Source organism: Corythoichthys intestinalis, chromosome 4 (assembly GCF_030265065.1).
Source record: "Corythoichthys intestinalis isolate RoL2023-P3 chromosome 4, ASM3026506v1, whole genome shotgun sequence".
NCBI lineage: Eukaryota > Metazoa > Chordata > Actinopteri > Syngnathiformes > Syngnathidae > Corythoichthys > Corythoichthys intestinalis.
This window is the reverse complement of record NC_080398.1, coordinates 32,050,238-32,077,809: the sequence shown is the minus strand read 5'-3', so window position 1 is coordinate 32,077,809 and position 27,572 is coordinate 32,050,238. Positions and strand designations below refer to the sequence as shown.

Below are 27,572 nucleotides of genomic sequence, written 5' to 3'. Positions count from 1 at the left end.
AACGCTCCTCACAAGGAAACCAAATCATGATATGACTAATGCCAAAACTGACTGACACATTGCTGTAGCACAGTAATATGAGGTTGTCACAGTTATTTTGATAGTCGATAAATTCTTGAGTATTTGTATGTCGACTAATCAGATCATAATTACATTAAGCTAAATGTGTATTGGAGCCCAAAACTGATCAGAGAATTTTTACAGTTTAAAAAAAAAAAAAAAAAATTCTATTGGTTTTGTAATTGTTATTGTTTAAATAGCACTGTCTTAAAAAAAAAAAAAAGTTCAATAAAAAAAGTTAAATAACAAATAACATAATGTTTATCGTTAGGGGAGGGGGGGCTGATTTGTAGGGGTGTGACAAAATATCGAAATGGTGATATATCGTGATACTTTGTATCCCAAAAGATTATCGCTATGCTCCTGTCAAGAATCAAGATATCGTTTTGAAAAGGTGTCAATGTCTAAAAAAATAAATAAATAAATAAAAATCAACCCACAAGTTGCTACCAAAATCTTCCACCATAATAGTGTCTCAGTTATAGGCATGTGCCGGTTACCGGTTTCAAGGTTTACCGTGGTATGAAAACGTCACGGCTTCAAAACCACTAAAATTTTCCATCATACCGTAGTACGGTATTCGCTATTTTACAAGTCTCAAAAATGCAGCCAGAAGTATCTTGGAGCGGCAGCGCTCACCCCTCCCTCTCCGGTTGTTGATGTGTGTGTGTCAGTGACGCTATTCTGCTAAACACCAAAAAAGAAACACTCCAAACAAAAGGCGTACTTTTCTTGAATTTATGGAGGTCTCAAATCATGATAACTGAAATATACAGTTTTAAAACGTTGTACAATAGTATTTTACACGTGTGAGTAGCTTCATTAGCACATACACAACAGAATGTGAGGAAGTCATCCATGAAAAAGTTCGCCAAAAACAAAACACACATTTTCCTTTCAAATTCAAAATACAAATTAACTAAAAACTTACAAAGACGAATGTTAGCCTAGTCTTAGCTGGGAGAGCAACTTCGTCGAGGTTATAAATCTCACGGCCACTGAGAAACAAGCTTGAATGAAGGAAAAGGGATAACATCAAAGATCGCAATTAACATCAAAGATCGCTAATTGCGACAGGTGAGCTTGCCCTAAGCACAAATGTACGCTCGCTGGACAAGGGGAGGTCTCACTCCCAGTGTTTTTAGATGAAGCCTTTACACAACAACATTCACATTTTAACTAACTTATCCATTTTTAACTTATTAACTTATGAATTCTGCGTCTTTTTAACACAAAGGCATGACATGTAGACTAGAGTTGACACAGTGGCTGAAAATGGCGAAACTTCACTTGAGCTTTTGCCCCCTCAAAAAAAAAAAAGTACAGTCAATATTTTTCAATTTTATTTAGAAGTGTTTTTACTTTTTTATAGCAATTAATTTAGTTCTTGCTCCAATCTTGAGCAACCTGAGCTGTGGCCGTGGGTAGTCTATAAGTTCTATTTATTTTAATTTTATTTAAAATATTTTTTTGTTTATTTATTTATTTTAACATAATATTCATGTTCCAATTTGCAAATATTTTCTGAAAAATAAAAAAATCCCGGAAAAAAAGTTTTTTGTTGTTGTTGTTTTTTTTTTTTTTAACGCATACCTCTCAAAATAACACATTTTGGAGCCATAATTGCAATACAGTGATACCGTAAAACCGCGATATTTTTGCTCACGGTTATCGTACCGTCAAAATCTCATACCGGCACATGCCTACTCAGTTAACTCTAAGGCTGCATTGACGGTGCTCGACGCCCAATCCATTTAGACTGGGAACGTTCATTGATTCGCAACCAGAGCATTTGCAGTCATTCTGTCCGATTTTCAGGGCATTTACGAGTCACTTGCTGTTCATTTGAGGGCATTTACAGGTCATTTTGTGTTGAGTTTGAGTCACCGCCTAGTCATTTGGGTGATTCCCAGGTCATTTCCTGTTCTGTAACTCAAAATAAACAGGAAGAGACCCATAAAATACCCCCAAATCAACAGGAAGTAACTGAAAATGAACAGGTAAATGACCTTAAATAGCCCAAAGCTACCTCATTGCCTGGCATTGGCTGCCACTACCGGCCATAGACGTCCAATCCGTTTGAAGTGGGAGGGATGGCAGCGAATGAACGAATGTTCATTCGCTGCCACCCTCCCAGTTCAAATGGATTGGACGTCTACTAATGATAAACTCATTCCAATTCACAGCAGAAACTTGTTTTTCTGTTTATTAGTCGTTTGTAGAATATCCTATCGCAAATTGTATCGTATACCAAGACGTTCCCACTTCTACTGATTTGGCCATTTTTTCATTCAGATATCTTTTAACCGATTAATCGACTATCAAAACAGTTGACGATTAATTACATTCACCAGTAAGTGAAACATATAGAAGGAGGAGGTTATGTATTTGGTTCCGTATCTCTGTTATGCACCATGGTAAACAAACATCGCAATTATGAACATGACAAACTGGAAACAACCAAATTAAACTGGAAACTTAACGAAATTAAATTACTACTGGATCTTGAAGCCGAGGAAGAGAGAGTCTAAAATCCATCTTTGGAAATGTGTGGTTTATTTTGTTGCCCATGCCGACCAAAAATGACGTAATGTCTGGGTGATAAAATCCCGCAGAGAGCACGTCAAGTTTGAAAGTGTCCAACCTAGGTAATTCCCGGGACATCTCCCCATGTCTGAAAGCCATGATACGGGTTAATCCCGCGTTACTTTACAATGGAATTTACCGGTATATAATTCTAAAAGGGAATTTAGTTTGTTTACCCAGGTGGTTGATCTAAGGTCTGAGTGTTCGATTCTCACTTGTGGGTTGCATCAGGATGGGCCTCAGGTGTAAGAACTTTTGTGTCAAATCATGCAAATCAACTGTGGCGACTCTTTGAAGGGCAAACCGAAAGTGTTCAAGTGTTCAACTTAGGGGTGTGACAAAATACTGAAATGGTGATATATTGTGATACTTTGTATCCCAAAAGTTTATCGATATGCTACTGCCAAGAATTGCGATAACGTTTTAAAAAGGTGTCAATGTCGAGAAAAAAATAAAAAGGCACCAACAAGTTGCTACCAAAATCTTCCACCATAATAGTGTCTCAGTTAACTCTAAGGCTACATTGACGGTGCACGACACCAATCCATTTGGACTGGGAACGTTCGTTCATTCGAAACCAGAGCCTTAAGTAATTCTGTCCGATTTTCAGGGCATTTACAGGTCATTTCCTGTTGAGTTTGAGTCACTGCCTATTCATTTGGGTGATTACCATGTCACCACCTGTTCTGTAACTAAAAAATAAACAGGAAGTGACCCGTAAAATACCCCAAAATCAACAGGACGTAACTGAAAATGAACAGGTAAATGACCTTAAATGGCCCAAAATTACCTCATTGCCTGGCATTGGCTGCCACTCACGGCCATAGACGTTCAATCCGTTTGAAGTGGGAGGGATGGCAGCGAATGAACGAATGTTCGAATGTTCATTCGCTGCCACGCTCCCAGTTCAAATGGATTGGACGTCTACTAGTGATGAACTTATTCGAATTCATAGCAGGAACTTGTTTTTCTGTTTATTAGTTGTTTGTAGAATATCCTAGAATGATTTCCTGACTAATGTATCGATAATCGTTGTATCGCCATATCATCAGATCGTTATCGTGAGCTTTGTATCGTATAGTGGGGTACCAAGAGGTTCCCACTCCTAGTTCAACTCAAGGATGAATAAGTGGATGATTATTAAATCTGCAGGATACGTTTGTAAAATAAAACTAAAGTAGTATTTAAATTTTGGGATAATGAGGTCAAAGGTCGTAGATATCAGGAAAAAGAATTGCGCGTTGTCTTACTCAGCCTACACTAAAATTAGCAAAATATGTGATGAGAAGAGAAAGTGTAATGACAGCTAGAATGCCCGTTGTGCCAAATATGGTGATGCTTTGAATTTGGCTGCTTAGACTGAAGTCCCTGACAGTCGGTCAATGTTTTGGTTGTAGTCTGCTGCTTTTGATCGCAACCTCCTATTGCAGATATGTCAGACGTGGTTAGATAGAGGGCAAAAATGTCTGTGGGTCATCAGAAAAAGCATCCATTAAAAATCTTTTGGCCAAACACACGTGGGCGGCTATGGGGTGGGAAGATGCTCTTCTCCTGCCGTCAAGCCTCAAGCCAACTCAGAAATAAATATGCCTTTTTCTTCAACACATTAAGTCAGATATCTACTGTGGAATTTACAGTAAAGGAAGCAGTTGTGAGATATGTCAGTCATGTGCTCTCATACTCATTTTCTGTTTTTTATGTGTTCTTCTCTTTTTGCATCCCGGTGCTGGAATGTTCCCCCCACGCCGATCTGCATAAAACAGCTGTAAGTATTCAAATTGTCCTGACGTGGCTTAGTCGTGATGTTGAATCACAATTGCAGAGTGGACTAATAAGGACGCCCACATTTTTTGACAGAAATTATTAAAAGTAACTAAAAATTAACAATCAGGCTCCCACAATTGAACTATTCGCTGTCATTAATAACAATAGACGTCCCAATCTATTTTTACAGAGAGGGTTGCTTGCCAGTGATTGTTCGAACATGGTTCATTCGCTGCCATTGCTTCTAGTTCAAATGGATAGGATATCGGTCACCGTCAATGGCAGCAAATGACTTCATTTGACAATGGATTATTCATCTATGAATCAATTACATGATGCACCTTATAGTAATATACTAACATTACCTTCAAGTATTAAAGGTTTCCCCCAGAAAAATGCAAATCCTTGTGATCGAGAACCTACATGTTTTTGGAAATAAGTAAAATCATTAAGAAGAATTTTGAAAGCTATAAGGCATTATTTGACATTACTTAAAACAAGGGGTTTGGCAAAAATGCGTAGTCTCGAACTAGTTATAACTATAGATGTCCCCAATCTGATCACGTTATCGAAAATCGGGCCGATCGAGCCATTTTTCAGAAAATCGGAATCGGATGAAAAGAATTGGGTTTGTAATTTAAAAAAAAAAAAAAAAAAAGTATTTTTTTTTAAAGGCTAAAAAGTAACAATAATCCAGAAATACAGAATTCAGAGGATGAATGAGTGATTTACAGTATATCAATGTTATGGAGAGTGATTGAAAGTATGGCGTTAAAGGTGATACAATGAAAAATGCGTGTGCGCCTACATTTTGTGCAATTGCACCTTAACAAAAATGCAAGTTTGGAGCCTTGTCTGGAAGAGCGATCAGATAGCATAGAACTGGATACCAGCATTCTCAGACTCACAAGGGATTCACACAAACACTGGGTTCTACACCTCACATGGCTCATTTGTGTACACTCCACCTCTCTCAATCACTTATCTTTCTGACTCTCCCCCCTTCTCTTTTCCTTGGTCATCAGGCCCCACACATGGTGTCAACTGGAAATACAACTGGCTAACCATCGCTCCAATATATTTATAGTTAGTGTAGGCGTTCAATGTATTTCTTGTTGTTGTTTTTACTTCTTCTGTCTCTCATTTTTCTTCTTTCTCCCCATAACTCCTTCCTCTTCGCTGCCATCTACTAATAAACGAGGCATGTTGAATGATCTCAATGGGAGTATGCCACACTCCCATATGATACATTAAAACTATTCAGACCAATCCGACACTCAGATTTCCATTCTCCGTGTCAAGCAGATGAACAGGACAGGTTAAAAAAAAATGTTGAGCCCTGGCAACATATATCGCAATGTTAATTTTTTCCAATATCTTTCGGGCCTAGTTTAAATTTAACAAAATAATCCAGAAATTCATAAATTTGTACTCCGCAACACTCCCGGAAAAAGCGGAAGTACTGTAATCTAGGGCTGTCCCAAACGACTAATTTTCTCCCGATTACTCAGCCGACTATTTTTACGATTAGTCGACTAATCTAATAATTAATTTTTTTTTTTTTTTTTTTTTTTTTTTTACTAATTTAGCAATGACATTTTTGTTGACTCTTATCAATTCACAAAAAACATATTGGAACACTCAAATTATTTATTAAAGTACAAATAAACTCGTAAATAACAATAATAAATCACAAATAAACAATAAGTTCAAATGCTGATAGAATTAACTAGTGTAGCATCCCGATTGAAAAGATGGTCTCTTAAACTGATGGTTTACAACTTTTATTCCATCCTTGATGTAAACACACCGTAAGAGCTACGGTGCACACAAATAAAGCAACACAATTTGAAATTAACAAAAACTTTTCACCTTTTTCCTTTTAAACCTTATTTATATATCAATGAATTGCCTATATGAATTGCCTTTACCTTATTACCTTATCATTGACAATCTCTCCCTTGAGTGCAATGACTGTATACACTGTATATATTTATGACCTTTTAACCTTATATAATTTTCTATACATTAAAATAAACCATAACATGAAATAAACCTTTCAATTAGCATTAAGAACAATACTAATAGCACTTATAGGTCCATTGTCAATGAAACATTATTATTTAGTAAGGCGACAGCACCCTCTGGTGTACAAAAAATGAAAAAAAAAAAAATTACAAACTGCGTGAAGGCGCTTGAGGTGTTTATTCGGCCGACGCGCAGCCAAGCTTGGCACTGAAGAGACAGGACAGAAGAGTGTACTCTCCTTTGTTTCTTTGAAATAAGTCAATGTTTTGGACACTCTGGTGCGCTTTTTTTGGCTTTGTGCACCTTTCCCCGCTTGCAAACAGAGCATCCGACACTCTAACTTTCCACGCATATATTTTTTTAACCCTTCATTAACCGTCGACGGGATGTTGTGCTCGTCGACGGATTTACGTCATCGATGACGTCGACTATGTCGACTAGTCGGGACAGCTCTACTGTAAACAGTACAGTACTGAAACATGTTTAGAACTTTTGTTCGATTCCAAATTTTCAGTATCGGATCGGGACTATGTATCGGCAGATCGGATCGGGACTATGTATCGGCAGATTTTTAAAATTAGGTGACTCGGGTGCAAAAATATGTGATCGGGACATGCCTAGTTTTAACATACAAACAAAAATACATTGAAATTGAGTGCAATGGCAGAGAGCTTGGGATGTTGTGCTAGATGTGCTAGGGAAGCACTTCATTTTTACAAGATTGGAATCGGGTGAAAATGGTCCGAGTTTTTAAGATTTTTATTTTGATTTAGAGGCTAAAAAGCAACAAAGTAAGATGTAAATGGGTATTGTCAAAAGAAAAAAAAAAGTATGTTTTTTTAAGGGATGCCCCGATCGCATATTTTTGCCTCCGTGTCCAAGTCACCTGACATTGAGAGTCCCGCTCCGATACTGAAAAAAGTTTTTTTTTTTTTTTTTTTTTTTTTAAACAAAAGCTCCAAACATGTTACTGTTCCACTGTGCCGCCTTCATAATGCGAATTATTGTCAAACAAAAATAACGTAGAAAAATGCTTGTCTACATAAAATGCTTCATTGAGTTAGGTTTAGGGTTAGTTCACCCAAATCCACTCACACTTTGACGCTCACACTGCTGAGAACAGGCGTTCACGCACACATTGAGTTGCCACAGTTGACACATTTCTGCATTTTGACCGTTGCACTACCAAGCTTCTCAGGCAAGTTCAAAGCTACAAACCTGTCAATCATCGTTAACGTTAAGTACCAATCGCAAGCTGGACAGTTTGGCGCACTGCTTAGCACGAGGAAGGGTGAGAGGCGGTGGCGCTATACGAGCATGAAGCAGAAAAACAGTCATATATTTTTTAATTTTAAAACCAGATTTTTTTCACCCTGATTCCAATCCTCTCGTGATTACGTGATCGGATTGGGACAACCCTAGATTTTTTTTTACGGCTCAACACTTTTAGAAGTTTAGAATCGAGTGGAAAAAGATGGTGTTTTTAAGACTTTTTTTTTTTTTTTAATGGCTACAAATTAATGAAATAATTAAGATGGACAAATTGACATATTGTCAAATGAAACAAAAAGAGTATGTTTTGTCATGAATTCATTAATAAACTGCCGAGGTAGCGGACCGGTACTCTGCATTGGCAGATCCTTAAAATCAGGTGACTCGAACTCAAAAATATATAAGATGTCGCGATTGCACTTTCAACAGTATTACCAGACGCAGTTAAAATTATGTATAGTTTTTACTTTTTTAGTTTTTTTTAGCCTGGTGCCCCGACAGGCTTACAGTGCCCTCCATAATTATTGGCACCCCTGGTTAAGATGTGTTTTTTAGCTTCTAATATATTTTTTTAATTCAAATAATATGGGACCTTAATGGAAAAAAAGAGAAAAATCCAACCTTCAATACAAGTACATTCATTCAGTGGGAAAAAAATCCCACCTAAAGAAATAATAATTTGACATCAAATAATGTGTGTCACAATTATAAGCACCCCTGGCGTTAATACTTTGTACAACCCCCTTTTGCCAACAAAACGAGGTCTGGGGACTGAGATGGCCATGGGATTAGCTTGATTTTGTGTCTGGTGAACCATTTCTGTGTAGATTTGGCCATATGTTTAGGGTCATTGCCTTGCTGAGGCTTCAAATGGGACCGTGTGCTTTGGTCAGATGAGACCAAGATTGAGCTTTTTGGAACCAAACACTGGTTTCAGGCTTCAACTGGGACCATGTGCTTTTTTCAGATGAGACCAAGATTGAGCTTTTTGGAACCACTCTAAGTGGGTCTGGCGTGCCACGAAAGATGGGCATGCTGAAAAGCACCTCATACCCACTGTGAAGTATGGGGGTGGGTCAGTGATGCTGTGGGGCTGTTTCGCTTCCAAAGGCCCTGGGAACCTTGTTAGGGTGCATGGCATCATGAATGCTTTGAAATACCAGGACATTTTAAATCAAAATCTGTTGCCCTAACGCTGAAGATGGGTCGTCACTGGGTCTTTCAGCAAGACAATGACCCTAAATATATTGCCAAATCTACACAGAAATTGTTCACCAGACACAAAATCAAGCTCCTCCCATGGCCATCTCAGTCCCCAGACCTTGTTTTGTTGGCAAAAGGGGGTTGTACAAAGTATTAACACCAGGGGTGCAAATAACCGTGACACACATTTTTTGATGTCAAATAATTATTTCTTTATGTGGGATTTTTTCCCCACTGAATAAATGCACTTGTATTGAAGGTTGGATTTTTCTCTTTTTTCCCATTAAGGTCCCATTTTATTTGATTTAAAAAAAATATTAGAAGCTAAAAAACACATCTTAACCAGGGGTGCCAGTAATTATGGAGGGCACTGTATAAACCACTGTGCGAAACCCTGGTATAGCTACTTCCCGCAAATCCTAAGCACATTTCCCTCAACCTACCTCAAAATCTTTAGCGACACACTTCACCTCCAGTGTTTACACAGTAGCTTGAAAGAGGCCACTAAATGCCGACTTTGTTCTTGACTGTCAAATATCTCATTTGAGTGTCACTTGCTTTTTCTCTTAACGTTTGTTTGTCTTGCAGCAGCAAAAGAACCTAGAGGGATACGTGGGCTTCGCAAGCCTCCCCAACCAAGTGTACAGGAAGTCTGTCAAGAGGGGCTTTGAGTTCACCCTGATGGTCGTCGGTAAGAGCAAGCTGCCCGCCTTCTTGTTTGTCTGTCAATTGTCTCATTGTGCTCCCAAAAGGCGCTTGGCATTTCAATGTCTTCTCTGTGGTTTGTTGTACGGAGACAAATGTTGCCACAAGCACCCTGCTTTGTCCGCGTAGAGTGAAAAAAGCTGCGGAGGCGGCGCAGAATTATCGGCGACATCTTGCAGAAACACTGCTGGAAAAATATGCAGAGATTCTGCTCCGGCTCATCAGTTAGGAGGGAAAATGTTTGCACGGGTCAAAAGCATTTCCTGTCAATTGGTGGATGCTCGTCTCTCGGAATAACTCGTGCTGCATTTTTGCTCCACGCGCAACTGGACGAACTCCAGACGTGTCAGCGAGAGCATTTTTGACGTTTAACTTTCATGTGATTTTTAGTGAAATAGGCCTTTTCTCCTCCTCCGCGTTCCCACTATTTATAACAGTGTAGTGGTCTATTGGTTAGGGGCATTGCAGTTCTGAGGTGTTGAATTTCAGAATTCGGCTCTGTATTTCCTGTGTGTAGCTCTTTTTTTCTGCTATCGATCCCTTCGGTTTGGATTTTGTGTCGCGAGGGTTAATGGCACAAAGTGCTTATTGACGATTAAATGGAGCTACGTTGTTGGTATTCACTCAAAGTAAACTTGCCGAAATCAGGAAACAAGTCAAAATACAAAAATCACTTTAAAACATAGGCAGTTTATACACCTGTGAATGGTCGCCAGCCAATCGTTAGGTAGGTAGAGACAAACATTTACACTCAGTTTCACATAGTTTGCACAGGTGTCGACGTGAAGGTCAGGCCTGCCACGTCATTTTATTTGGTCCCTTAAAGCAAATAAAAATGCGTATCGGGGATGATAGAAATAATTACCATGTATACTGGCGTGAAGGTCTTTCCGGCAGATAGGTCGCAACCCTTGTTTGTAGTGAAAAAAGTAGGTATTTTTAGGTTGAGCCTTGTATAGGTCGCACCACAATATGGGAGATTTTTGGACAAATTTATGGAGCAATTTTCAATACTAATAGGACTGGAACAAATAAAACTTGGTACATGTTATTATTTATCGATTGTAATTTTATTTAGTAACAACTACCGTAATTTTCAGACTATAAGCCCCTACTTTCTTACTCATTTTGAATCCTACAGCATATAGTCCAGAGCGGCTTATGCGTTGATATTATTTGGGTTGATAGGTAACACATGCCTCCTAGCATGCATTGCAGTGCTGCAGATTTAATAGCAATCAAAATTCATGTTCTGTGCTAATTATTTCTTCAGTTAGTGTTCCAATTGTTTCATTAATTGCTAGTTACAGTATTTGGTCATGCTTTCTTTGACAGCGGTGTTATAAGACTGTAATAAGACCGTCATAATTATGACACTATCATGGGCATTACTGAATGCTTATGACAGATATCATTAAGTATCATCCTGCAAATTATATTACTAACTCTGTTTATGTCCAGCTGGAATCTTTTACATCCATTTAAAAGTGAGATAATTTGCGGGAAGACACTAAATGACATCTGTTATAAGCATTCATTAATGCTTATGACGGTGTCATATCATAACTAATGACAGTCTTATGGCACCACTGTCAAATAAAGTGTTACCAAAAACCATAACTAGCAAATAACGAAACAACTGCAGCAACAGTAACTGAATAATTTGCACTGAACATGAATTTTGATTATATACATCTGTTGCGCTGCAATGCATGCTAGGAGGCATGTTGGACAACAAAAGTGTTGACAGCAGGTGGCAGCAGAGGTTGACAGTCTCCCCCAAAGGAGCAGTGATGGCCAAATGAAGCTTCTTGAAGCAACGAAGCTTTGCAGCCAATTGGTTCAAAGCTTCAGGGTGGTTCATTTGGTCTTATGACAGTCGTATGATGCCGCTATCAAATAGTGTTACCGGTTAATCTTTTGGTGTTAATATCCCACAATACAGTGAGGACACCTGCGGCTTATGGTCCAGTGCGGGTTATCTATGAACAAATGCCGTTTTCGTGTCACATTTGGTAGGTGGCGGCTTATAGTCAGGTGTGCCTTATAGTGAGAAAATTACGGTACCTACACGACACAAACAATGCCAATGCGGTAAATATATTAAGTTCCTAGTTTTTGTTTGTCTTACGGTAAATCCTCATCATCATCATGGATGGAAGCCGTTAAATTCCTCTTATTATCACTGTTGTTTTTTTGCGAGTCCCTTGAGCACCCTCTTGAGGTCACCTGGCAACATTGTATGTTGTGAAAGCCAACTTGGCTGTGCGACGTACAGAGTTGCAGCTTCGTACATGTTGTTGCTCTTTATTTCTTCCTTGGGCAATTTTTGTTCGTAAGTACTGTTTGTCGAAAGTACAGTCCAAAGTTTTGTTGTTGTACGAGATGTTTTATTGTTTTTACATTACATTTGTAGGTTATTTTGAGTGCAAGTTGTCTTTGTAGTTAGCATATGTAGCTAATGCTAAGATGTATCCTTTTCTAGTTTTATGACAGTCTAAATTGGGCAATGGTCAGAGAGAGGACAGCATCTCGGACGTATAGGTCCCAACTGTATTTTTGGGCAAAGATTTTGGTAAAAAACTTTGTGACCTATCCGTGTATATATACGGTATATTGTTGGTTGATTAATTGCCGGTTATTTTTGACTGGAGTTGACTGATAGCCTCATACAGTATATAAATCATGTGTGATTTACTGTTATTTTTAGGGCTGCAGCCATCGATTATTTTAGTAGTTGATTAATCTATCAACTAATTAGTTCGAATAATGGAGTAATGGGATTAGGGACAATTACTGCGTTGCAGAATAAATTTTAGGAGATGCAAAAAACAAAGGTTTGCCAAGATGGCACTTTCAAAATAATTCTCTAGTGTTTCTTCAAACTATGTAGAATTGCACTTTCATTTGAAAATATATTTCATTACCTGAGCTTAGTCTCAAATGGTATAAAAAAAATAAATGGAGATCCCAAGTACAACAAATGGCTAACTTGCATAGCAAAATTCCGCTAGCGTAAATGCTTTAAAATGCTAGCTTTTTATTTTTATATATATATGTATATATATATATATATATATATATATATATATATATATAATGCTCTTAGCAAATCGTTCAAACGCATATTCAAACAAAAAAAATGTACATAAACTGAATTAGGAATGCATAAAAAACATTAGCTCAAACAACTTATGTTGGTGTTAACTGGGAGTAGAGGGATTTAGCCATGTTAAATGAGTTATGTCATATTCACTGTTGCCTCGAGAGGTCAATGTATCCACCCAAATAAATAAAACTAAATGCAAACACTTTCAAAACAACCCATGACAAACCTACTCTTAATTAAACGAATACTCGAAGCAGCAAAATTTTATCCGAATGAAAACAAAGAATAATTGGACTATGTTTCATTGTTTTCCAAAGCAAAAGCAGATGCTTGCAAATATCTCGTTTTGATTCATTACAATGATGATAATCTGGTTCCATCAAGGACAATTGTAATCAGAGAATATTTTCTTTTTTTTTTTTTCCATCTATTTAAAAAAATGAATATTTACTTTTTTAATCTTTGTTAAAATAAAGAACAAATTAAGAAAAAAGATTTTCAATTTTTCACTTTTTAAATGTAAAAAATACAAACGTGTCAAATGACTAAAGTAATAGGTAGAATATTGGTTTTCAAAATTTTCTCATCTGATTTCTTAGTTTATTTTTTCAGTTTGTGCAAGATTCTGGATGTAAATTAGATTTTTTTTATTTTCATAAGTCTTGTAAGCTTTTATTGACACACTAATTCCTTTATATGAACTGAGCAATGACTACATGATACCATTATACATTGATACCTCGACATACGATCGCTTCGACACACAATCTTTTCGACATGCGACGTTAAATTTGACTCTCCATTTGTTTTTACATCCGACGACATGCTCGAAATACGACGATTTATGACAGCGCCGGTTTCTTTGATTTCCAAAACGGACGCACAGCGGATTTTCTTGTGAGAGAAATCATTATGGGTTCCAAGAAGGTTAGTGCAGCTGGTGAAAACCACATGCCACATTAAAACCCGATTCGTTACATTATTACATGAATCATGATACTGTATTATTATTCCGATTTTGATTCATAGTTTACTTATCTTGCTATGTGTAATTGCCATTTTTAATAGTACCAGCAGTATTTATTAAGGATTTAGTGTCGGTTTTCGGGCTGTGGAACGAATTAATGGTATTATAATGTATTCTTATGGGAAAATCCTACTCGACATACAACCATTTCGGCTTGCAAAGGCCTGGAAAGAAATAACTTTGTATGTAGAGGTGCCACTGTGTACTACAACATTCATTTGCCACTGTTTTCCAAGACATCAGATAGGAAAACTTTTTTTTTTTTTTTTGCTTAAAGGGTTAGTTTGTAATCCTGTAAATTGTTTGTAATACTCAAATGCAGGTTCACTTGTGCATAGTACTGTAATAAATAGATAAGCATTTAGTCAACCACTAATTGTGCAAGTTCTCCCACTTGAAAATATTAGAGAGGCCTGTAATTGTAAACATGGGTAGATCTCAACGACGAGAGACAGAATGTGGGGGCAAAAAAATAGAAAATCACATTTTTTGATTTTTAAAGAATTTATTTGCAAATCATGGTGGAAAATAAGTATTTGGTCAATACCAAAAGTTCATCTCAATACTTTGTTATGTACCCTTTGTTGGCAATAACGGAGGCCAAACGTTTTCTGTAACTCTTCACAAGCTTTTCACACACTGTTGCTGGTATTTTGGCCCATTCCTAGAGCAGTGATGTTTTGGGGCTGTCGTTGGGCAACACGGACTTTCAACTCCCTCCATAGATTTTCTATGGGGTTGAGATCTGGACACTGGCTAGGCCACTCCAGGACCTCGAAATGCTTCTTACGAAGCCACTCCTTTGTTGCCCTGGCTGTGTGTTTGGGATCATTGTCATGCTGAAAGACCCAGCCAAGTCTCATCTTCAATGCCCTTGCTGATGGATGGAGATTTTCGCTCAAAATCTCTTGATACATGGCCCCATTCATTCTTTCCTTTACACAGATCAGTCGTCCTGGTCCCTTTGCAGAAAAACAGCCCCAAAGCATGATGTTTCCACCCCCATGCTTCACAGTGGGTGTGGTGTTCTTCGGATGCAATTCAGTATTCTTTCTCCTCCAAACAAGATAACCTGTGTTTCTACCAAAAAGTTTTATTTTGGTTTCATCTGACCATAACACATTCTGCCAGTCCTCCTCTGGATCATCCAAATGCTCTCTAGCGAACCGCAGACGGGCCTGGACGTGTACTTTCTTCAGCAGGGGGACACGTCTGGCAGTGCAGGATTTAAGTCCCTGGCGGCGCATTGTGTTACTGATAGTAGCCTTTGTTCCTGTGGTCCCAGCTCTCTGTAGGTCATTCACTAGGTCCCCCCGTGTGGTTCTGGGATTTTTGCTCACCATTCTTGTTATCATTTTGACGCCAAGGGGTGAGCTCTTGCATAAAGCCCCAGATCGATGGAGATTATCAGTGGTCTTGTATGTCTTCCATTTTCTAATAATTGCTCCCACAGTTGATTTCTTTACACCAAGCGTTTTACCTATTGCAGATTCAGTCTTCCCAGCCTGGTGCAGGTCTACAATTTTTTCCCTGGTGTCCTTCGACAGCTCTTTGGTCTTGGCCATATTGGAGTTTGGAGTGTGACTGACTGACATTGTGGACAGGTGTCTTTTATACCGGTAATGAGTTAAAACAGGTGCCATTAATATAGGTAACGAGTGGAGCCTCGTTAGACCTTGTTAGACCTCGTTAGAAAAAGTTAGACCTCTTTGACAGCCAGAAATCTTGCTTGTTTGTAGGTGACCAAATACTTATTTTCCACTCTAATTTGGAAATCTTTAAAAATCAAACAATGTGATTTTGTTTTGTTTTTCCACATTCTGTCTCTCATGGTTGAGGTTTACCCATGTTGACAATTACAGGCCTCTCTAATCTTTTCAAGTAGGAGAACTTGCACAATTGGTGGTTGACTAAATACTTATTTGCCCCACTGTATATGTAACATGCATTTGAAAAAATTTATAGAGCTTTCACAGTCACAACGCCCCTTGAAAATCTGTTTTATAGCACGAAGCTCACATGCTAGCATGTTTTTGGAATATTTGATGCGGGAATACCATGAGGGACATGTGCTAAACAATACTCTACTGTACTGCTACAAACATAAATATCATTTAAGATGTGTATGGACCAAATTGTCTCATTTTGGGCCTGATTGCTATCATGGAAAAGATTTTTTTTCCAGTCTGGTTTTTAGCGAACAGCTTGTTTTCTTTGTGTTGCCACTCTCACACGCACACACCAGAGTGTTAAGCTTTTCTTGGCCTTTGTTCGCATGGATCCCACATGGCCCCACAGTGCAATACAGAACGTCACCGAGGGAGGAGTTACGAGCGTGCCAGCGTCCATCACTGCTTCCTGTTCTCGTGCTGTAGCGAGCCTTTTTTGCTCCAAAACAAATTCTTTAGCCGCCCCCGCCCATTCTGTTCAGCGCTAGCCCAGCCGGACCCGTGTTCACGTGAGCTCATGATCCTTTGGAGCGGGTCCACGCTGGAGCGCCACGGCTTGACGGGGCTCCAACACCGCACAATGAGATACTCTGTTGGTTATCCAGCAATGGTGAACACACACGGATGCTTTTGTACTGCTTTGCTGCAGTCGTTTGTAATTCAACGCAAGAACTCCTGAGGTTCAGCGTGATCTCTTCCAAGCCACCTGTTCTATAGGACAGTGGTTTTCAATCTTGTCTGCTCTGTCATACCTCGGTCCTTCCTGTCCTCTTCAATGGAACAGAATGAGTTGATGTTGGCAATATTTTCCTGGATTCATTTGCGCATAATGGTGGATTTTCAATCTTCTGTGATGATTGCGTTTTAATGTCCAAGATGTGTCAGTGTTCCTTTTGTAATTGCTGCTTCTCCTAAAAGTTCACAAATTATCTGAGGTGGCGCAAAATGCAAAGTAAATTTATTTGTAGCACGAGGTAATGAAAGTGTTTTACATCACATTAAAAGCAACAAGACCCGTTTAACAAGTCAATTAAAATAGGGTTTTAAAAGAAAACACACAAAAACCTTACTTAAAGCTGAAAAGCTACAGAGCAGAGTCTGGGCAAAACTAGAAAATTGGAAAAGTTTCCGTATCAGTTCTTATCAGTTCTTCAATACTGAATAGTTGCTTAGCTTTGGCCACTCAATGTGATGCTCTCAGTGCACTCACAATCGTTGATAAATGGCCCCTCTTGCTCGTGTTCTTTTCTTGTAAACAATCTAACGGTTTAATGTGCTTGGTCTTCAGGAGCCAAAGCTGTATTAATTAAGAAATTGTATACATTGTTCTAAAGTATATAATGAAAAACTGATGTTTATATTATCCGATATTAAAATATAAGACAAGCACTACGCCAGGGCTCCAGACTAACATTTTTTACGAGGAGCACAGTAGCCCCTAACTTAAAATTTTGGGGCCACTAACAGAAGATTCCGGGGTGCACGTTGTAAATCGACATGCAAAGGTTTCCTCTGATTTTCACTGTTTAACCGATTCTTTCATTATAAATGCATAAAACTACAAACTTTTGAATCTATATTTTATTCTCTGTCAGCTTTGACATCAACCAGTATACTGCTTAGAAATTAGGTTAATATTGGAATTTTGTTGTATTTCTGTCGCTCTAACCTGGCACTACAACCAATCAGCAACAGATTTATTGATCGACAAATCACCTGCAAGAACACTGGTCAACCCGGAAATTGACATCCACTTACCACACATTGTCAACATGGAGGAACGTATAATTTTAGCGGTGTGCGACCAGCACATACTTTATGATACCTCTCGTCATGATTTCTTGGACATAAATAAAAAACAATCGTAAGGGAATTGTTGGCGCTCAGCAAAGACCGTAAATTTAAAATGCCTTCCAAATTCATAGCTAATCAGAGACTAGGGATGTCACACAGGCAGAGGGCGGTGCGTGTTGCTGTCGCTTGCCGCTGTACAGTAGTCGCATTCCGCCCCGTGTGTTGGCTTTCAGCTCAACGGCGATGACTTTCGCCTTTCGCCATCGCTCATCGCCTCCCGTGTGTCAAGCCCCTGAGTGAGACTTATTCCCCCCAGCAAATTGGAACATAAGTATAATGTTGTTAAAATAAATATAACAAAATATTTTAATTTAAAATAAATGCAGTTCTTTAGGTCAGGGGTCCCCAACTTTTTTTGCACCACGGACCGGAGTGATTTGAGTCTTTTTTTCTTTTTTTTTCTTCCACGGACCGGCGTTCTGTCAAATTTTGCACCCTTATAAAATTTTGCTCCCAAAGCTTTTGTGGTGGTGAAAAAGCCCTCTTTTATATTCAGTTGGACTCTCAATGTTATCCAACGGTGCTAAAAAACTATTTACATCATAAACATACATTTGCAACACGAAAATGGCGTCAATTAATGCTTAACGACACGGCGAACTCGTTAAGTGAGAGAGCTGCGTGCAGTTTTTGTGTGCAGCTAACATGGCAAACGTAAGTTAAAATACCTTTCTATAAAAAAAGTTTGTAGTGTTTACTTTGGAATCGCTGCATTCGCGGCCATTTTTAGCGTTACGCGCTTGCTTAATTGTTCAGAACACCGGCAATGTGCGGCAGAAAAATACAGCAAATATAAAACATTTGTTTTTAGCCCAGTCGTGTTAAGTGCAGGGAAAATATAACTCACCCGCTGAATCAGTGGGGAGCCTGACCTTGTTTCGTTGAGATAAGATGGTCCCATCAATATGTGATGGGAAAGTGACAGAAGCCCGTTTCACAAAGATACGATGTTGGGAATTGTAGCATGGTTTTCAATGCTCATTCCAGTGTGGGGGCTAATTATTTCCGGGAACAAATGTGACTCGTCCGCCCTACGTCAGACATTATTATCGAGGACAAGCGCACATATACAAAGCAAGATGTACTGCTAACTGTCCAATCAATGGATTTCTATGACGGCATTCCATCCTGTAGTGTTAGATCTAGAGTAGACAGGGATACTGGTGTGTAAAGGGGCACAGGCCAAAGTTAATTTGGCTATTATGCAGTCGTTAATAAATTATTTCTTTTGTGGCCCGGTACCAAATGTGCGGTCCGTGGCCCGGCGGTTGGGGACCCCTGCTTTAGATGATCCTAAACCCACAGCCACAGCTCAACATTATTACCATTAGAACAAAAGTAAATTATTTTCCATAAAAAGCACGTGTGTAAGACTTGTATCGTGTTCATATGATATACACACTTTCTCAACACAGACAGAGAAAAAAACAACACTTTTTACTACCGCAAGACACACTAACCACGCTGGAGTTAACTCTCGTAGCTGGTGGGGAAACGTTCATGACAGTGTTTACTAAGCTTTAATTTTGTATAAATGCGAAATCACATCGTAGGTATTGCCTTCTCGACAGCCACCCTCCACAAGCGTCTGCAACTTTTCTGTAGCCGAAGTATTCCCATAGCAGATTTCGTTTTCTTCGATTGGGGGAAAAAGTTGAGGAGTTTCACCTCCATCAGCCATCGTGTAGCACAGCTGACTCACTGACACTGAGCAACAACTGGTGGGGCAGGGTTGAGCCTTGCAGCTGCAAGCGAGGGATTTCACCCTGCATTTTTAGGGCATAAAAAATAGCCAATACCCGAAGGACGGTATGACGGAAAATTTTCGCGGTTTTGAAATCTTGACGTTTTCATACCATGGTATACCTTGAAACCGGTAATCGGCACATGTGTAGTTTGTTGCAAAGAAAGTAGTCTTATGTTGTCCTTTCCGCCATTGTTCGCAGGTGCTGTCACGTTTTCCCGCTACCTCACACATTGCTCCACTCCACCTTCTTCTGTTATATTTTCCCAGGGCAAACCAGCTCGTTACGTTACTGCCAACTAGTAAATTTAACCGTGAAGGAGTTTGTTAGCAACAACAACAACAAAAGAAACGCAATGTTACTGTTCGCACATGTGCGAGTAGATGAAAAAAAATACTCGTAAGTCGCAGTCTGGAGTACATGCTAAGCAAAAACAGAGGTGCTGGGAACTAAATGGTGGATGAGGCAGGGGCATTGTAAAGTCGAAACGTTGTAGGTAGAGGACATCATAACCCGAGGACTCCCTGTAATATGAATTCTTTGGTAAGCGACGCAGCATTGACCAATTTTTTAAAAAAGTCTGCCACGATTCGATTCAAGGACCTTCAATTGATTTAATAGGATGATATGTCAATGTTTAGCACAATCAGTTCCATTTCAGTTAAAGCAATGAAAAATACAAAGCATTTTTCTTAGTGTTTGACAAGTTTGTTGCTGAATCATTTCAGACGTTTGAATGAAAACCGTTGCTTTGAACTAAACGGAAATCCTATTACGATGGGTGTCGATATATTGTATTACGATCAATTTTGATTGGATCACTGCTTAACCAGATCAGTGTTTTAATACACATGGCGGAAAAACACTCAGGTGACTTGAAGTTCCGCTCTGAGACTCCCAATTTGGCCAACTTCCAAAATTGTCCGATATGCATTTGTGATACATCATTAGAAAGCTTAAAATCTCAATTTTCTGGGGGAAGAAAAATGTTTAACAGGAGGGCATTTAATTTTTTTTTTTTTTTTTTTAAAACAGTAAAACCCTATCTGGAGGTGAGAGCACGCGAGAGCAGAATTACAGACGCCATGACTTTATCGAGATATTCTTACGTACTTACCTTGTTTAGATCCAAAAAATCCATTTAGCATGTATCACCGAGTGTCAAGACACAGCTGTGAATGGCCACAGCTGGATTTTTGGGGGATTTTATGAGTGAAACATGTTCATATAACAAGGGTCGCGATGCAGAAATCGCAGACAACAAGGAGTGTTTGAGATTTTCTTCTTCATATAGTTACCCTTTTAAACGTTATTTTTCTTTTTTTTTTTTGTTTGGATCGATTATTTATCATCTGACATATCGGGGAAAATGCGACTAACAAAAAAAAAATACTAATAAGCGATAGTTATGAGGTAGATAGCCATGACTTTTTTACAGACGCCAAATTTTTCATTGTGACGTAATTTGTTTAAAAGTTTAAAATAAGAATAATTTTTTGAAGTCGTTTTTGTTTTTTAAACTAAATATTAGACATCAATTAATGATTCTAAGCTAAGAATGACAGACATTTTGATTTTTGAATAATATAATTACTTCTTTTTATGACTTGGTTGAAACAAAAGCAGTTGCGCGACGTCTGTAAACGGGGGTCTTCAGGGTAAAACGGACAAATTAAAAATAGTTCGGGGACTTCATGCGCCATGAATCCATGCGCCATGAATCTGCTATGGCAGCATATAGACATATTGTTCTATCAAACGCAACAATTCTTTGGCTTAAAATACAGCAGTTTATTTTAAAGAGGGGTGCAAGAGCAGAAACTGCTTTTTCAGCCTTGTCTATGTTTTCCGCCACATCTAAAATACAGTAATATCTTGACTTGAACCAGCCAAGTCACTTGAAAAATTTACTTGAACACAGGTTGACTTTGTTTGTATTGTTCTAAATTTACATTTTTTTCCTTAATTATATTCATTACCTGTGCAACTCTTTCTCCAGGTGAGTCAGGGTTGGGCAAATCTACGTTGATCAACTCTCTCTTCCTCACCGACCTGTACTCGTCAGAGTATCCCGGACCTTCACATCGAATCAAGAAGACTGTCCAGGTACCAATCAAGATATAAACCGCACTGCATCTTACAAAAACAGGGCTTATGAGGAGCAAATGCTGTGGAGGATTACTTGTTTTTAGCCTTCAGTAAATGTTCCTGCACCAAAACAATATCCTCAAATTGACATGAAAGTGTTTTTCAAAGACGTGCTCGTGTTTACTGTCAGTCAGCTGTGTCTAAACTTGACATTTGCGACACTTTGCCTGTCGCGCCGGTGACGAGGCCGCTGTTTTTGTTCTACCGGTTTGTCAGCATAGTCAAGTAATAACACGGAATGAGAGCGGCCTGTTCCGACACGCCGGCGGCCGACCTCGTGCGCGTGTGAGCGAGGGATGATAGCCGGAGGCGCTAATGATTTTACTGAGGGACCTCCAAAGTCATTAACCTTCAGGGAAGAGCTTAACCATCCCAATCTATAGATTAACTCATTTGCTGACTTTAACTGTGATCGACGGGTGATCATTTGAACTGGGAGTAGGGCTGGGCGATATGGCCTTAAGTACGCATCACAGTAAAATGAGCAGATTTAACTCGATAACAATAAATTTGCAGAAGCGGACTGTTATATAATTTGAAAATCTTAATCAATGAATGAAATACAAAGTAACCGTTTCTCGTAGATTTACTTACCAGCTTTAAATTTAATATATTTAACAATTGTACATGCAGTCTAAACATTAAGTATATAAAGATGTATTGTAAACTATAAGAATTCAAGTATGAACATTTATAACAGCTTGTATAACTTGAACAATGTACAACATTGTAAAAATCAATACGACTGTGCAAAAATATCACTAACACAAATGACTTACAGCTTGAACAGTATACTTCAAAACAGACAACTTATTGTTAATGGCTGCCGTGACATAATTTCTCAACACAAGTGTTTACTTCAAGGTTTCAGGGTTTTTTTCCCCCCACAGCATTTTTTAATACATTCATGCACACATGCAGCCCCTAAACAGACACACACACATTAAAGCTATATTGCTCTTATGCCAATGAAACATTTAAGATTTTATGATGGCAGTAATGACACAGAAAAAACCAAGCACATACAGAAAAATAGCTGTTGCCATTAAATGGTCATATCATAGGTTTCAATGTTGCATTGTACTTTAAGATGAACGCTTTACCATCATAAAAGCTATCAGAGAAATCATGCACACAGAGAGATACAAAATAATGCAACATACTAATTGCTAGATGCAGTCCGTGCCCAATCCACTCATTAAATTCAGCCGTTGCGACAAGGTTAGAGCCGCTATCTGACTCCCATCACGTTTATTTGTAGCATTAGCGCTAGCGTTAGCCTGTGGCCTTGCTACCAGTAGAAAGCACGTGACTTCATATGTAAGCACACTGACTGCTTTCTTAAAGGGGAATGAACATAGCCGAACAACACAGAGTCAAAGCAGGATGAAAAGACTATATTTTCTTGTTTTATTAAATTACCGAATTTACAGACGTGGTCAAGATTACGTCGGTCATCATGAAGAATTTTGGTAACTGTAAATTTTCGGTATACCACCCGGCTCTAACTGAGAGGTACTTGCAGTGATCATTCGCTGGGCTGCCACGAATGATTATATTGATGGTCGACTAAGCATCGATTGTTTGGGAAATTACTCGACTAATCGGTTCATATATGTCATGTTGTTTATTGTCGTATTACTTAAAGTTTTACATTTTAGCTGGATATATGGAATATAATAGAAACAAAAATTACGAAATGAGAAAATTTGGGATACGAATACTATGTAACTGTAGTATATTATCTGCTAAACAAAAGATGATCATCTGCTTTCATCAAGGACTACAGAGATAAGAAAATATTTTTTCTCCTGTTTCATAAAAAGAAAAAAAAATCAGAATATTTCGTTTATGTAAAATATTAGAAATAAAATTAGAACTAAAAGTAAATACTATACCATACTGTTTTTTTTTTCAATTCTACTTTTTGTTTTTACTTGAAAAAAGCAGCAATTTAAAATCTATATATGTATTTCAATTCTTTTTTTATTTAAAATATTAGAATAAATGAATAAAAAAAAAAATATGGAAAATTGAAAGAAATTTACAATTATCCTTTTTGTTTTTACTTGAAAAAAATAATAAAAATGTTTTTTGTTTTGGGTTTTAAAATATTATATAATAAAATGATAAAAAAGTAACCTTTTAAAAAATTGCAAAAATTAAATAAGAATTAAAATACTTAAGACAATTCGGACAATTTGAGGGCTAACAATGTCTCTAAATGATTACTTGTAAATCGAAATACAGACGCTTTCCAAAAAAATTGTATTTACCAAATTTGAAATGTCATAAAAACATTTTTTTATTATTAAAATTATTATGGTTATTTTTTTTTAAATTCCTTTTTTTTTTTTGGAAAGGTTTTCCTACGGAATATAAAACTTTATCACTAATATGGGGGTGGCAACAAATGAATATTTGTTCGTTCACTTGCACTTCAATTGGATTTGACGTCTATGTCCGTCAATGGCACTAAAATACACGCATGTCATCAATTATTTTTGACATTTAACAACGCAATCGTAAAAACATCACCCCTGTCCTTCTCATGTCAGGTGGAACAATCCAAAGTGCTCATTAAGGAAGGCGGCGTGCAGCTGTTGCTCACAATTGTCGACACCCCCGGCTTTGGAGATGCCGTCGACAACAGCAACTGGTAAAACAAACGACTCCATCCACCATATGCCCTGACATTTTTCCAGGTTAAATACCCAGAGTTCACCTTGGTGCAGATCTGTTTCCTAATGGCGTCTGTTTGCGCAGCTGGCAGCCAATCATCGACCACATCGACAGCAAGTTCGAGGACTACCTGAACTCTGAATCGCGGGTGAACCGACGACAGATGCCCGACAGCCGAATTCACTGCTGCCTCTACTTCATTGCGCCGTCAGGACACGGGTGAGTGACTTAGTCAAGGTAGTGGAACCTTTTACATGGCACTCATTTAGAGGGGTGGGAACCTCTGGGTAGCTCATGATACAATATGAATGATGAGCTTATGATATGGCGATAGAACATTTATTGATACATGGGGTAAAGCTTAGTTCAGGCATGGAAATCTCTCACCTTTTGGCGAAATTTGCCGTTTTGAAGTCAAAAAGGGTGACCTAAATGAATTGTGTAGATCCGTGGAGAAAAGTTTTTAAGGAGGGGGCGGAAGATTTTTTTTTTTAATGTCAGACACTTGGTTTGCAAGCGGGGAAAGTGACACAAAGCCAAAAAAGCGCACCAGAGTGGCCAAAACATTGACTTATTTCAACGAAACAATGGAGGGTACACTATTGTGTCCTGTCTCTTCAATGCAAGCTTGGCTGGGCGTCGGCTATGAATGAACACCTAAAGCGCCGTCACCCAGTTGTAATTTTGGAAGACGACATGAGACAATTACAGACTGGCAGATCGTAAGTCCATCTAACTAACTAACTAACTAACTAACTAACTAACTAACTAACTAACTAACTAACTAACTAACTAACTAACTAACTAACTAACTAACTAACTAACTAACTAACTAACTAACTAACTAACTAACTAACTAACTAACTAACTAACATGTTTTATTGAAGTTGGTAAGCCTGCCGCGATATGCAATGAGTCCATTTATCGCACGGTAAATAAAAATGAGGACAGTACTTTTCACAGCTGCGTTTTATCGCGGCGCGCGCGTGCATACATTTGTGCGTGCGTGCTGATGGCAAATGAGACAACAGTTCCTTTCACAGATGTTTGTTGGGCATCAACAAGCCGTAGAATTCAAGTTCGGACATACAAAATAAGGAAACACATCTATATTGAACTCTGCAAACGTTAGCATTGCTACATTGAGGCTAATGGGGAAAAAAGACGACCTACTTTAGCCTGCTATAAAACATTGACAGTCTTCTCCAAAACGCAGTCTTGCGGTTAAAAGGTGACACTTCAAAAATGAAAAATCGCTGGTGAACATCATTTGCAAACGAAAAAAATGGGGGGAAAAAAATTTGATTACTGACACCACAGTCAATGACAAAAAGTGCTTTTTTTGTGGAGTGTAAAGGTTACGGTTAGTGGTTTTGCAAACGTACTTCCGGTGAACATTTCACAATAAAAGCACGTCATGTTCGTCATATAAATAACGATTTCTGGAGTTAATCCCACATACTTCAGAATTCAGATTCTACACTAAGAATAGCTTTAAAATGACACCCTTCATGAAAAATCTGATTGGCATTGAATACTTATGATACTGTATGCTATAATATTAATGGTAGATTCTTTTTAAAGAATGGAATCATGTTGGAATGGCAAAGTCAGTGTTCTGAATCTGTTTACATTCCATTCTTTTGCACTAGTTAATGCTATCAGAATTTGTTTATTTGTGATTTATTGTTGTTATTTAATGTGTTTATTTTTACTTTAATAAAGAATTAAAGTGTTCCAAAATGTTTTTGTGAATTAATAAGCGTCATCAAAAATTTCATTGCTAAAATAGTAAAAATTAAAAAAGGGAGGGGTAGGGAATTATTAGATTAGTCGACTAATTGTAAAAATAGTCTGCTGACTAATCGGAAGGAAAATTAGTCGTTTAGGACAGCCCTAGTTGTACAGTGTACCGGAACATATTTCCTTCACACCCTTCTTACCTTTTTAACCCCTGACCTATTTTCATGCCTGTTACTTTTAGTGGTCCCTAACTGTCGACCACAACCAATCACATGCCTCTTACCCTTACACTAAACATAACTATAACCCCTACCTCACCGAGCCCTAAACATAACTAAAACCCTACCTCATCTAACCACAACTGTTCAAGCTGATTTTAGGGGTTTTTAGTTATGTTTAGTGTAAGGGGAAGGAGCATGAGATTGGTCGACAATTAGGGTCCACTAAAAGTAAGCTTTGCCATGAGTCTGTAGTGGTGCAGTGTAGGCACTTTTTCCCCATAACTTGAGTTGAAGTTATTTTCTTATTTTTCACAGAATGCTTATTGGAAAACCTTGAAGTTGTTACATTTATCATTATTAAAGTATCCAGTGGGGAATCACAGTACAATTATCTATAATAGGTTAAGTCCACAACAGCATATAGCCAGGGGTGAAAGTCGCTGTAATTTCTTGCCGGAACTCCCCGACGTGAAGGTCGCCACGGAGCCAGAAATGTTATTTATTTATTTATTCTTTTTTTTTTGGGGGGGGGGGGGGGGGGTGTCAAACCTTTTAAACTACTGAAAGGCAAAGAAAACCATTTTAGCACGGTTATTTATATAGCACATACAAAAACTGATTTTCATTCAAAATTGTATTTTTTTAATGATTTGCAAAATAAAAGTTAACAAAAACAGCAATAACCCCAACCTCCATCTTTTTTATTTCCCCTCATTTCCTCACATACTAAATGCCAAATCTCAATTTTAACTACTTAAGAACATAGAATGTATAATAAAATTGAAGTTAATGTAAACATTTACTTCTTTTTTTATTATTAAATAATAAAGATATAAGTAACATACGTTCAGAAAAATCAGTACAAATGACTTTTATTATGCAGAGTAAAATGGAATATATTTTGAAGATCCCGCAAACATTGACTTGCCCCCCCAGCCAAACTATGAAAAAAAACTTCGACTTATAGTCCGAAAAATACAGTAAATATGATAAATAATCCTCCTGAACTCTTTCGTTGCTCTTAAAGATTTGATCCATTTTATTTTGCATTGCCCTTTTTTTGTCGCATCAATTCAACCTTTTTTTTTTTTTTTGCGGTTTCAGAAAACATGCACATTTGAGCCAATCAGAGCTAACTATCTCTGCTGATCACATGTCAGTATGTCAGCCAATTGAACTGAGTCCAGGCGTTTTGCTTTGCTGCGTGCATTCGTACATTGACGTGACTCATCATCGTCAGACTCTGATAACTGCAGCAGCTGGGGAAACCTCCATGCCGTCCGTGGAATTAAATAAATAATAAATATTTGTGGAAACGGATGACGCTACACAAGCACTTTATTATGCTTGTTGTTAACACTTATGTAAACCTGATGGATTGTTTGGATAGACTGTTTTTTTCTTGGAGATGAAATGCATGTGTGGCATTTTAGCATTTTTTTTCTTTTTTAACATAGCGTTTTGACAGTTGCCGTC

The 27,572-nt window shown here is 38.1% G+C and overlaps 1 protein-coding gene across 3 annotated transcripts in view; it reads left to right on the top strand.

Annotated features, from left to right (window-relative positions):
• Positions 1–27,572, top strand: part of septin7b (septin 7b) — a 48,733-nt gene that overhangs the window by 4,475 nt on the left and 16,686 nt on the right. The window contains exons 1-5 of one of the 3 annotated variants that reach the window (XM_057833856.1): positions 3,223–4,411; positions 9,502–9,604; positions 21,302–21,408; positions 24,009–24,109; positions 24,217–24,351. In XM_057833856.1, the coding sequence (XP_057689839.1) occupies positions 4,109–4,411; positions 9,502–9,604; positions 21,302–21,408; positions 24,009–24,109; positions 24,217–24,351 (749 nt within the window). In that variant the 5' untranslated portion in view covers positions 3,223–4,108. Of the gene's footprint in view, positions 1–3,222; positions 4,412–9,501; positions 9,605–21,301; positions 21,409–24,008; positions 24,110–24,216; positions 24,352–27,572 lie in introns of those variants that run through there. The other 2 variants (XM_057833855.1, XM_057833858.1) reach the window with 2 other exon arrangements.